Source organism: Ascaphus truei, chromosome 18, assembly GCF_040206685.1.
Source record: "Ascaphus truei isolate aAscTru1 chromosome 18, aAscTru1.hap1, whole genome shotgun sequence".
Lineage (NCBI taxonomy): Eukaryota > Metazoa > Chordata > Amphibia > Anura > Ascaphidae > Ascaphus > Ascaphus truei.
In genome coordinates this window covers 7,285,253-7,297,427 of record NC_134500.1, presented here as the reverse complement: position 1 = coordinate 7,297,427, position 12,175 = coordinate 7,285,253, and the positions used below count along the sequence as shown (strand labels likewise).

Below are 12,175 nucleotides of genomic sequence, written 5' to 3'. Positions count from 1 at the left end.
CAGTGCTTCCGTGTAACGACATTAACACGAGCCTCCCACTCCGGCACTGGCACGTACAGGGGGAGTTACAAGGACACCACGATTACGGGGTCAGGTGGCGTATAATACAACGTGCTTCTAGTATTAACCCATCGTGGCATAAAGGGCAGCTGCAAAACAGGAGGAGGACCAGGACTTAACGTTTCAGTCCGTGCCAAAACGAACCAATGGCAGTGACCAGTTTAAGGGGTTAAATCACAGCGCTTGATACCTTCCTGGGAAATAATCGACACCTAGAAGTATTTTTAAAATAATGTTTTATGTTCGTTTGTAAAAATGGTGAGCAGAGATAGGGCGGGTTTAATTTCTTCTGGGTGCTCCCTGGTGTGTGATATCAGTGTCCAAAAAGAGTTGGCACAGCAAAGCCCCCTGTGCACCATCTTCCCTGGCTCTCTGACAAGCAGGGTGGGCCAAGGGTAGAGGAAACAATTTATTGACAAGACACCCTGCCCCCTACCTCATTTATAGCCCCAGATGTAAAGGAAACCGTGCTTCATTTTCAAAGAAAGAAACGCAACCCAATATTAGCGTTACGCCTGGCTACATTCCTTTAAGCAAGACAACCCAATGAAGCGGCTTCCAATTTGTGATCAGCTGCAAGGAATTGGACCTGCACGGTGTCCCTCTAATTATAGGTACCAGTTTCCTACAATCTTATTAACGCGGTCGACTCCCAATGACAAGAGGCCGAATCCCCATCTTACCTCCGTGCTCCAGGAACACCCGTACGCATCTCTCCTTGCCCCGGGCCGCCGAGAAGTGGAGGAGGGTCCAGCCGTTGGCGTCGCGGCCGTTGGGGGAATAGCCCTGCTCCAGCATGGTGCGGACGGTGTGGACGTCGCCCGCTGCCACCGCGGCCTGGATCCGCAGCTCCTCCTGCAGCTCCGGGTTCCGCCGGCAGTGATGGTGTAACATCCTCCAGCTCGGCTCTCACTCACCATAGACACATGAGGGTCCTCACCAGTCACCTGGATGCACAGGGCAGGGACACACAGATTAGTGCCTGGTAACAGCACACGGTCTTATAATAAGGATATCGTTCAATGTTCTAAATCGCTGTATTGGTCGGTGAAATTTAGATTTGTTGTAGCTAGTTTAGGGGACAAAACAAAGTTCTTCATAAAATTGTAGGGTAACTCATAAGTTTGTTCCATCAGCGTGCACCGGAAGTACAAAACCAAGGTGGCGTTCAGGGCTCCGTACACTACAAATTATACGGTTGTCCCCATAAAAAAAAAAAAAGGTAGAACGCACAACACATCTAAATAAAAACAAAGGCATTGATGGTATACAAGAACCGCTCAGCCAGTCTATCCCGTCTCTTACCCACTAATGAAACCTCAGACCCCATTTATTGCTGGGGTTCTTTAATATCTAGGACAGCCTTGTGTCCATCAAATAATGTTGACTGAGGGTCGCGCCAATGTAACCAGCGGTCAGACTAACCTGCCGTTATACAGGGCGCGGTTACCGTGCTGGAATCTCTCACTGTGTCTCATCGGTGACCCCGGAATTACGTCCTTTCTGGCTCATGATACCAGAGAGAACTTCATGTCACCAGAAAACAGGTTCACCTGGTAAAAAAAAAAGGAAATACAAATGACTGTGTATATATGTATGATGTCTTTATTTATATAGCGCCCACAATGTACTCTGTGTTTTACAAAAGTGACAATACAGTACAAGGAATTATAATGCAATAAATGCAACAAATAACATCAGATAATAGGAAAGGAAATCCCTGCCCCGGAGAGCTTACAATCTAAGTGCTATGCTGGGAGAGTTGCAGAGACAGCAGGTGAGGGAATAAGTGCAGTATGTGGCAGTGCCTGGCCCTGACGTTGGGTAAGTGCATTAGATGGAAATGCCTGGCCTTGATGGTGGGTAAGTGCATTAGATGGCAATGCCTGGCCACTATGGTTAGTAGGAGTGACAGTGAGTGTGGGACAGTGGCCATGAGTGCAGGATATTGGGATGCTTCATTGAAGAAGCGAGCTTTAAGGTTTAACTTAAAGGTGGGGAGAGAAGGTGCTTGATTAAAAACATTTGGGATATTAAAAATATGAAGCTAGAGATACCTGAAGTAAAGGCTGCAGCTTTCCGCCCCCCTGCAGCAGATAGGTGCCTTACCTCTGATCTTTCCTTTTCACCTCCACAAATAGCCTACTCGCTGGCCTGGAAAATAACACACGCAAGAATATAAATAAGGCTGCTGGATATCAGAAAAAAACTCATCTGTGTGGCCCTGTTCCTCTCCCCACCCCACTCTGTCTCTCTCTGTGTGGCCCTGTTCCTCTCCCCCCCCCCCCCACTCTGTCTCTCTCTCTGTGTGGCCCTGTTCCTCTCCCCCCCCCCACTCTGTCTCTCTGTCTCACTCTGTCTCTCTCTCTGTGTGGCCCTGTTCCTCTCAAACCCCCCCCCCCCCCCACTGTCTCTCTCTCTGTGTGGCCCTGTTCCTCTCCCTCCTCCTCTCCCTCCCCCCCCCCCCCCCCACCTCCTCTCTCTGTCTCTTTCTCTGTGTGGCCCTGTTTTTTTGTTGTTGTTTTTCTCTCTCTCTCTGGCCCCGTCACCTCTTGCCCCCTCCTCTGTGGCCCCATTTCCTCTACTGCTCTGTAACCCAGTCTTCTGTCATCCCTCCCCCCCAACCCTCTGTGGCCCAGTCTCCCCTCCCCCCCACCCTCTGTGGCCCACTCTCCCCATCCCCCCCACCTTCTGTGGCCCACTCACCCCATCCCCCCCACCCTCTGTGGCCCACTCTCCCCATCCCCCCCCCCAAACCCTCTGTGGCCATCTCTCCCCATCCCCCCTCCAACCATCTGTGGCCCATTCTCCCCACCCCCCCCCCAACCCTCTGTGGCCCACTCTCCCCATCCCCCCCAACCTCTGTGGCCCACTCTCCCCATCCCCCCCCAACCCTCTGTGGCCCACTCTCCCCATCCCCCCCCAACCCTCTGTGGCCCACTCTCCCCATCCCCCCTCCAACCCTCTGTGGCCCACTCTCCCCATCCCCCCTCAACCCTCTGTGGCCCACTCTCCCCATCCCCCCCACCTTCTGTGGCCCACTCACCCCATCCCCCCCACCCTCTGTGGCCCACTCTCCCCATCCCCCCCCCAAACCCTCTGTGGCCATCTCTCCCCATCCCCCCTCCAACCATCTGTGGCCCACTCCCCCCCCCCAACCCTCTGTGGCCCACTCTCCCCATCCCCCCCAACCTCTGTGGCCCACTCTCCCCATCCCCCCCAACCCTCTGTGGCCCACTCTCCCCATCCCCCCCAACCCTCTGTGGCCCACTCTCCCCATCCCCCCTCCAACCCTCTGTGGCCCACTCTCCCCATCCCCCCTCAACCCTCTGTGGCCCACTCTCCCCCCCCCAACCCTCTGTGGACCACTCTCCTCTCCCACCCTCTGTGGCCCACTCTCCCCATCCCCCCCACCCTCTGTGGCCCACTCTCCCCATCCCCCCCAACCCTCTGTGGCCCACTCTCCCCATCCCCCCCCAACCCTCTGTGGCCCACTCTCCCCATCCCCCCCCCAACCTCTGTGGCCCACTCTCCCCATCCCCCCCCAACCCTCTGTGGCCCACTCTCCCCACCCCCCCAACCCTCTGTGGCCCACTCTCCCCATCCTCCCAACCCTCTGTGGCCCACTCTCCCCATCCCCCCCCCAACCCTCTGTGGCCCACTCTCCCCATCCCCCCCAACCCTCTGTGGCCCACTCTCCCCATCCCCCCCCAACCCTCTGTGGCCCACTCTCCCCATCCCCCCCCAACCCTCTGTGGCCCACTCTCCCCATCCCCCCCCCAACCCTCTGTGGCCCACTCTCCCCTCCCACCCTCTGTGGCCCACTCTCCCCATCCCCCCCACCCTCTGTGGCCCACTCACCCCATCCCCCCCACCCTCTGTGGCCCACTCTCCCCCCCCCCAACCCTCTGTGGCCCACTCTCCCCATCCCCCCCCCCAACCCTCTGTGGCCCACTCTCCCCTCCCACCCTCTGTGGCCCACTCTCCCCTCCCACCCTCTGTGGCCCACTCTCCCCTCCCACCCTCTGTGGCCCACTCTCCCCATCCCCCCCAACCCTCTGTGGCCCACTCTCCCCATCCCCCCCAACCCTCTGTGGCCCACTCTCCCCATCCCCCCCAACCCTCTGTGGCACACTCTCCCCATCCCCCGCCCAACCCTCTGTGGCCCACTCTCCCCATCCCCCCACCCTCTGTGGCCCTGTCTCCTCCTCCCCCCTCTGTGGCCCTGTCTCCTCCTCCCCCCCCCTGTGGCCCTGTCTCCTCCTCCCCCCCTCTGTGGCCCTGTCTCCTCCTCCCCCCCTCTGTGGCCCTGTCTCCTCCTCCCCCCCTCTGTGGCCCTGTCTCCTCCTCCCCCCCTCTGTGGCCCTGTCTCCTCCTCCCCCCCTCTGTGGCCCTGTCTCCTCCTCCCCCCCTCTGTGGCCCTGTCTCCTCCTCCCCCCCTCTGTGGCCCTGTCTCCTCCTCCCCCCCTCTGTGGCCCTGTCTCCTCCTCCCCCCCTCTGTGGCCCTGTCTCCTTCCCCCCTTCTCTGTGGCCCTGTCTCCTCCCCCCCCTCTCTGTGGCCCTGTCTCCTTCCCCCCCCTCTCTGTGGCCGTCTCCTTCCCCCCCCTCTCTGTGGCCGTCTCCTTCTCCCCCTCTCTGTGGCCCTGTCCCCCGCCCCTCTGTGGCCCTGCCCGTCCCCCCCTCTCTCTGTGGCCCTGCACCCCTCTCTCTGTGGTCCTGCCCCCTATCTTTGTGGCCCTACCCCCCCCTCTTTGTGGCCCTACCCCCCCCCTCTTTGTGGCCCTACCCCCCCCCTCTTTGTGGCCCTACCCCCCCTCTTTGTGGCCCTACCCCCCCTCTCTCTGTGGCCCTGCCCCCCTTCTCTCTCTCTGTGGCCCTGCCCCCCTTCTCTCTCTGTGGCCCTGCCCCCCTTCTCTCTCTCTGTGGCCCTGCCCCCCCTTCTCTCTCTCTGTGGCCCTGCCACCCCTTCTCTCTCTCTGTGGCCCTGCCCCCCTTCTCTCTCTCTCTGTGGCCCTGCCTCCCCTCTCTCTCCCCGTGGCCCTGCCCCCCCTCTCTCCCCCCGTGGCCCTGTCACCTCCCCCCTCCCCGTGGCCCTGTCCCCTCCCCGTGGCCCTGTCCCCTCCCCCGCGTGGCCGTCCCCTCCCCCCCGTGGCCCTGTCCCCTCCCCGTCCCCTCCCCGTCCCCCCCGGCCCTGTCCCCTCCCCGTGGCCCTGTCCCCTCCCCGTGGCCCTGTCCCCTCCCCGTGGCCCTGTCTCCCCCTCCCCGTGGCCCTGTCCCCCCCTCCCCGTGGCCCTGTCCCCCCCTCCCCGTGGCCCTGTCCCCCCCTCCCCGTGGCCTGTCCCCCCCTCCCCGTGGCCTGTCCCCCCCTCCCCGTGGCCCTGTCCTCCCCTCCCCGTGGCCCTGTCCCCTCCCCCCCTCCCTGTGGCCCTGTCCCCTCCCCCCCTCCCTGTGGCCCTGTCCCCTCCCCCCTCCCTGTGGCCCTGTCCCCTCCCCCCCTCCTTGTGGCCCTGTCCCTCCCACCTCCCTGTGGCCCTGTCCCCCCCCCTCATCTGTGGCCCTGTTCCCTCTCTGTGGCCCTGCCCCCCCTCCCTGGGGCCCTGTCCCCCCCTCCCTGGGGCCCCGTCCCCTCCCCCTCCCTGGGGCCCCGTCCCCTCCCTGGGTCCCCGTCCCCTCCCTGGGGCCCTGTCCCCACCCTCCCTGTGGCCCTGTAGTGGCCCTGTCCCGCCCCCCCTCCCTGTGGCCCTGTCCCGCCCCCCCTCCCTGGGGCCCCGTGCCCCCCCTCCCTGGGGCCCTGTCCCCCCCCCCTCCCTGGGGCCCCGTCCCCTCCCCCTCCCTGGGGCCCCGTCCCCTCCCCCCCTCCCTGTGGCCCTATCCCTCCCCCCTCCCTGTGGCCCTGTCCCCCCCCTCCCTGCGGCCCCGCCCCCCCTCCCTGCGGCCCCGCCCCCCCTCCCTGTGGCCCCGCCCCCCCTCCCCCCCTCCCTGTGGCCCCGCCCCCCTCCCCCCCTCCCTGTGGCCCCGCCCCCCTCCCCCCTCCCTGTGGCCCCGCCCCCCCTCCCTGTGGCCCTGTCCCCCCCTCCCTGGGGCCCTGTCCCGTCCCCCCCTCCCTGTGGCCCTGTCCCGTCCCCCCCTCCCTGTGGCCCTGTCCCCCCCCTCATCTGTGGCCCTGCCCCCCCCCCTCATCTGTGGCCCTGTCCCCCCCCCTCATCTGTGGCCCTGTCGCCCTCCTCATCTGTGGCCCTGCCCCCCTCCTCATCTGTGGCCCTGTCCCCTCTGTGGCCCTGTCCCCTCCCTGTGGCCCTGTCCCCTCCCTGTGGCCCTGTCCCCTCCCTGTGGCCCTGTCCCCTCCCTGTGGCCCTGTCCCCTCCCTGTGGCCCTGTCCCCTCCCTGTGGCCCTGTCCACTCCCCCCCCTCCCTGTGGCCCTGTCCCCCCCCTCATCTGTGGCCCTGTCCCCTCTCTGTGGCCCTGTCCCCCCCCTCCCTGTGGCCCTGTCCCCCCCCTCCCTGTGGCCCTGTCCCCCCCCTCCCTGTGGCCCTGTCCCCCCCCTCCCTGTGGCCCTGTCCCCCCCCCTCCCTGTGGCCCTGTCCCCCCCCTCCCTGTGGCCCTGTCCCCCCCCTCCCTGTGGCCCTGTCCCCCCCCTCCCTGTGGCCCTGTCCCCCCCCTCCCTGTGGCCCTGTCCCCCCCCTCCCTGTGGCCCTGTCCCCCCCCTCCCTGTGGCCCTGTCCCCCCCCTCCCTGTGGCCCTGTCCCCCCTCTGTGGCCCTGTCCCCCACCTCTCTGTGGCCCTGTCCCGTCCCCCCCTCCCTGTGGCCCTGTCCCGTCCCCCCCTCCCTGTGGCCCTGCCCCCTCCCTGTGGCCCTGTCCCCCCCCTCATCTGTGGCCCTGTCCCCCCCCTCATCTGTGGCCCTGTCCCCCCCCCTCATCTGTGGCCCTGTCCCCCCCCTCATCTGTGGCCCTGTCCCCCCCCTCATCTGTGGCCCTGTCACCTCTGTGGCCCTGTCCCCTCTGTGGCCCTGTCCCCTCTGTGGCTCTGTGGCCCTGTCCCCTCTGTGGCCCTGTCCCCTCTGTGGCCCTGTCCCTTCTTCCCCTCCCTGTGGCCCTGTCCACTCCCCCCCCTCATCTGTGGCCCTGTCCCCCCCTCATCTGTGGCCCTGTCCCCCCCTCATCTGTGGCCCTGTCCCCTCTCTGTGGCCCGGTCCCGTCCCCCCCTCCCTGTCCCGTCCCCCCCTCCCTGTCGCCCTGCCCCCTCCCTGTCGCCCTGCCCCCCTCCCTGTGGCCCTGTCCCCCCCCTCATCTGTGGCCCTGTCCCCCCCCTCATCTGTGGCCCTGCCCCCCCCCTCATCTGTGGCCCTGTCCCCCCCCCTCATCTGTGGCCCTGTCCCCCCCCCTCATCTGTGGCCCTGTCCCCCCCCTCATCTGTGGCCCTGTCCCCCCCCTCATCTGTGGCCCTGTCCCGTCCCTGTGGCCCTGTCCCGTCCCCGCCTCCCTGTGGCCCTGTCCCGTCCCCCCCTCCCTGTGGCCCCTGTCCCCCCCCTCATCTGTGGCCCTGTCCCCCCCCCTCATCTGTGGCCCTGTCCCCCCCCCCTCATCTGTGGCCCTGTCCCCCCCCCTCATCTGTGGCCCTGTCCCCCCCCTCATCTGTGGCCTGTCCCCCCCCTCATCTGTGGCCCTGCCCCCCCCCCTCATCTGTGGCCCTGTCCCCCCCCTCATCTGTGGCCCTGTCCCCCCCCCCCTCATCTGTGGCTCTGTCCCCCCCCTCATCTGTGGCCCTGTCCCCCCCCCTCATCTGTGGCCCTGTCCCCCCCCCCTCATCTGTGCCCTGCCCCCCCCCCCCTCATCTGTGGCCCTGTCCCCTCTGTGGCCCTGTCCCCTCTGTGGCCCTGTCCCCTCTGTGGCCCTGTCCCCTCTGTGGCCCTGTCCCCTCTGTGGCCCTGTCCCCTCTGTGGCCCTGTCCCCTCTTCCCCTCCCTGTGGCCCTATCCACTCCCCCCTCCCCGTGGCCCTGTCCCCCCCCTCATCTGTGGCCCTTTCCCCCCCTCATCTGTGGCCCTGTCCCCTCTCTGTGGCCCTGTCCCCCCTCCCTGTGCCCTGTCCCCCCTCCCTGTGGCCCTGTCCCCCCTGTGGCCCTGCCCCCCCTCCCTGTGGCCCTGTCCACTCCCCCTCCCTGTGGCCCTGTCCCTCCTCCCTGTGGCCCTGTCCCCCCTCCCTGTGGCCCTGTCCCCCCCCCTCATCTGTGGCCCTGTCTCCTCTGTGGCCCTGTCCCCCCCTCTCTGTGGCCCTGTCCCCCCCTCTCTGTGGCCCTGTCCCCCCCCTCATCTGTGGCCCTGTCCCCCCCCTCATCTGTGGCCCTGTCCCCCCCCTCATCTGTGGCCCTGTCCTCTCTGTGGCCCTGCCCCCCCCTCTCTGTGGCCCTGTCCCCCCCCTCTCTGTGGCCCTGTCCCCCCCCTCTCTGTGGCCCTGTCCCCCCCCTCTCTGTGGCCCTGCCCCCCCCTCTCTGTGGCCCTGTCCCCCCCTCTCTGTGGCCCTGTCCCCCCCCCTCTCTGTGGCCCTGTCCCCTCCCCTCTCTGTGGCCCTGTCCCCTCCCCTCTCTGTGGCCCTGTCCCCTCCCCTCTCTGTGGCCCTGTCCCCTCCCTCTCTGTGGCCCTGTCCCCCCCCTCTCTGTGGCCCTGTCCCCCCCCTCTCTGTGGCCCTGTCCCCCCCTCATCTGTGGCCCTGTCCCCCCCCTCATCTGTGGCCCTGTGCCCTGTGGCCCCTGTCCCCCCCTCTCTGTGGCCTGTCCCCCCCTCTCTGTGGCCCTGCCCCCCCCTCTCTGTGGCCCTGCCCCCCCTCCCTGTGGCCCTGTCCCCCACTCTCTGTGGCCCTGCCCCCCCCTCCCTGTGGCCCTGTCCACTCCCCCCTCCCTGTGGCCCTGTCCCTCCTCCCTGTGGCCCTGTCCCCCCCCTCATCTGTGGCCCTGTCCCTCTCTGTGGCCCTGTCCCCCCTCATCTGTGGCCCTGTCCCCCCCTCATCTGTGGCCCTGTCCCCCCCCTCATCTGTGGCCCTGTCCTCTCTGTGGCCCTGCCCCCCCCTCTCTGTGGCCCTGTCCCCCCCCTCTCTGTGGCCCTGTCCCCGTCCTCTCTGTGGCCCTGCCCCCCTCTCTGTGGCCCTGCCCCCCCTCTCTGTGGCCCTGCCCCCCCTCTCTGTGGCCCTGTCCCCCCCCCTCTCTGTGGCCCTGTCCCCCCCCTCTCTGTGGCCCTGTCCCCTCCCCTCTCTGTGGCCCTGTCCCCTCCCCTCTCTGTGCCCTGTCCCCCCCCTCTCTGTGGCCCTGTCCCCCCCCTCTCTGTGGCCCTGTCCCCCCCCTCTCTGTGGCCCTGTCCCCCCTCATCTGTGGCCCTGTCCCCCCCCTCATCTGTGGCCCTGTGGCCCTGTCCCCCCGTCTCTGTGGCCCTGTCCCCCCCTCTCTGTGGCCCTGCCCCCCCCTCTCTGTGGCCCTGCCCCCCCCCTCTCTGTGGCCCTGCCCCCCCCTCTCTGTGGCCCTGCCCCCCCCTCTCTGTGGCCCTGCCCCCCCGCCTCTCTGTGGCCCTGCCCCCCCCGCCTCTCTGTGGCCCTGCCCCCCCCGCCTCTCTGTGGCCATGTCCCCCCCTCTCTGTGGCCCTGTCCCCCCCCCCCTCTCTGTGGCCCTGTCCCCCCCCCCTCTCTGTGGGCCTGTCCCCCCCCTCTCTGTGGCCCTGTCCCCCCCCTCTCTGTGGCCCTGTCCCCCCCTCTCTGTGGCCCTGTCCCCCCCTCTCTGTGGCCCTGTCCCCCCCCTCTCTGTGGCCCTGTCCCCCCCCCTCTCTGTGGCCCTGTCCCCCCCCTCTCTGTGGCCCTGTCCCCCCCTCTCTGTGGCCCTGTCCCCCCCTCTCTGTGGCCCTGCCCCCCCTCTCTGTGGCCCTGTCCCCCCCTCATCTGTGGCCCTGTCCCCCCCTCATCTGTGGCCCTGTGCCCCTGTCCCCCCGTCTCTGTGGCCCTGTCCCCCCCTCTCTGTGGCCCTGCCCCCCCCTCTCTGTGGCCTTGCCCCCCCTCTCTGTGGCCCTGCCCCCCCCTCTCTGTGGCCCTGCCCCCCCCCGCCTCTCTGTGGCCGTCCCCCCCTCTCTGTGGCCCTGTCCCCCCTCTCTGTGGCCCTGTCCCCCCCCCCTCTCTGTGGCCCTGTCCCCCCCCCCCTCTCTGTGGCCCTGTCCCCCCCCCTCTCTGTGGCCCTGTCCCCCCCCCCTCTCTGTGGCCCTGTCCCCCCCCCCTCTCTGTGGCCCTGTCCCCCCCTCTCTGTGGCCCTGTCCCCCCCCCCTCTCTGTGGCCCTGTCCCCCCCCCTCTCTGTGGCCCTGTCCCCCCCCCCTCTCTGTGGCCCTGTCCCCCCCCCCCTCTCTGTGGCCCTGTCCCCCCCCCCCTCTCTGTGGCCCTGTCCCCCCCCCCCTCTCTGTGGCCCTGTCCCCCCCCCCTCTCTGTGGCCCTGTCCCCCCCCTCTCTGTGGCCCTGTCCCCCCCCCCTCTCTGTGGCCCTGTCCCCCCCCTCTCTGTGGCCCTGTCCCCCCCCTCTCTGTGGCCCTGTCCCCCCCCCTCTCTGTGGCCCTGTCCCCCCCTCTCTGTGCCCTGCCCCCCCTCTCTGTGGCCCTGCCCCCCTCTCTGTGGCCTGCCCCCCCTCCTGTGGCCCTGTCCCCCACGTCTCTGTGGCCCTGTCCCCCACGTCTCTGTGGCCCTGTCCCCCACGTCTCTGTGGCCCTGTCCCCCACGTCTCTGTGGCCCTGTCCCCCACGTCTCTGTGGCCCTGCCCCCCCCTCCCTGTGGCCCTGTCCACTCCCCCCTCCCTGTGGCCCTGTCCCTCCTCCCTGTGGCCCTGTCCCCCCCCTCATCTGTGGCCCTGTCCCCTCTCTGTGGCCCTGTCCCCCCCCTCTCTGTGGCCCTGTCCCCCCCCTCATCTGTGGCCCTGTCCCCCCCCCTCATCTGTGGCCCTGTCCTCTCTGTGGCCCTGCCCCCCCCTCTCTGTGGCCCTGTCCCCCCCCCTCTCTGTGGCCCTGTCCCCGTCCTCTCTGTGGCCCTGCCCCCCCTCTCTGTGGCCTGCCCCCCCTCTCTGTGGCCCTGCCCCCCCTCTCTGTGGCCCTGTCCCCCCCCCTCTCTGTGGCCCTGTCCCCCCCCCTCTCTGTGGCCCTGTCCCCTCCCCTCTCTGTGGCCCTGTCCCCTCCCCTCTCTGTGGCCCTGTCCCCTCCCCTCTCTGTGGCCCTGTCCCCTCCCCTCTCTGTGGCCCTGTCCCCCCCCCTCTCTGTGGCCCTGTCCCCCCCTCATCTGTGGCCCTGTCCCCCCCTCATCTGTGGCCCTGTGCCCTGTGGCCCTGTCCCCCCCTCTCTGTGGCCCTGCCCCCCCTCTCTGTGGCCCTGCCCCCCCCCTCTCTGTGGCCCTGCCCCCCCCCTCTCTGTGGCCCTGCCCCCCCCCTCTCTGTGGCCTGCCCCCCCTCTCTGTGGCCCTGCCCCCCCCTCTCTGTGGCCCTGCCCCCCCCCCGCCTCTCTGTGGCCCTGTCCCCCCTCTCTGTGGCCCTGTCCCCCCCCTCTGTGGCCCTGTCCCCCCCTCTCTGTGGCCCTGTCCCCCCCCCCCTCTCTGTGGCCCTGTCCCCCCCCCTCTCTGTGGCCCTGTCCCCCCCCTCTCTGTGGCCCTGTCCCCCCCCTCTCTGTGGCCCTGTCCCCCCCCTCTCTGTGGCCCTGTCCCCCCCTCTCTGTGGCCCTGTCCCCCCCCTCTCTGTGGCCCTGTCCCCCCCTCTCTGTGGCCCTGTCCACCCCCCTCTCTGTGGCCCTGTCCCCCCCCCTCTCTGTGGGCCTGTCCCCTCTCCCAGTCAGTGACAGACTCACCCCCGGGGCTCCCCGCTGCCCAGCGCCTCACACCGGGTCGTACTTCCCGGGCCAGCCCCATAACCCTCCGCGTTACTGGGAAGCAGACAGACCCCCGTATAACCAATCAGCGCCCGCCGCCGTAAACCGAGCCCAGGCTGCCGTAAAATAACATTAAAAAAAAAAAACCCGCGCGTCCGCGTATCGCGGCCCCGTGCTGTGAGCGCGCGACGCGTGTGACCCAAGGCTTCCCTCTGATTGGCTGGCTTGGCCGTTTCTGAGCCCGCCCAT

The 12,175-nt window shown here is 67.9% G+C and overlaps 1 protein-coding gene across 6 annotated transcripts in view; it reads right to left on the bottom strand.

The window, feature by feature from the left end:
* The window catches only part of ASB7 (ankyrin repeat and SOCS box containing 7), a 52,228-nt gene extending 40,176 nt beyond the window's left edge, over nucleotides 1-12,052 (bottom strand). For 5 of the 6 annotated variants that reach the window (XM_075575288.1, XM_075575285.1, XM_075575286.1 and 2 more), the window contains exons 1-4: nucleotides 11,906-12,052; nucleotides 2,170-2,214; nucleotides 1,486-1,613; nucleotides 744-1,007 (exon numbers count right to left, since the gene is read on the bottom strand). In XM_075575288.1, coding sequence (XP_075431403.1) covers nucleotides 744-954 — 211 coding nt within the window. In that variant the 5' untranslated portion in view covers nucleotides 955-1,007; nucleotides 1,486-1,613; nucleotides 2,170-2,214; nucleotides 11,906-12,052. Of the gene's footprint in view, nucleotides 1-743; nucleotides 1,008-1,485; nucleotides 1,614-2,117; nucleotides 2,215-11,905 lie in introns of all 6 variants that reach the window. The other variant, XM_075575284.1, reaches the window with a different exon arrangement.
* Nucleotides 12,053-12,175: the final 123 nt, after the last annotated feature.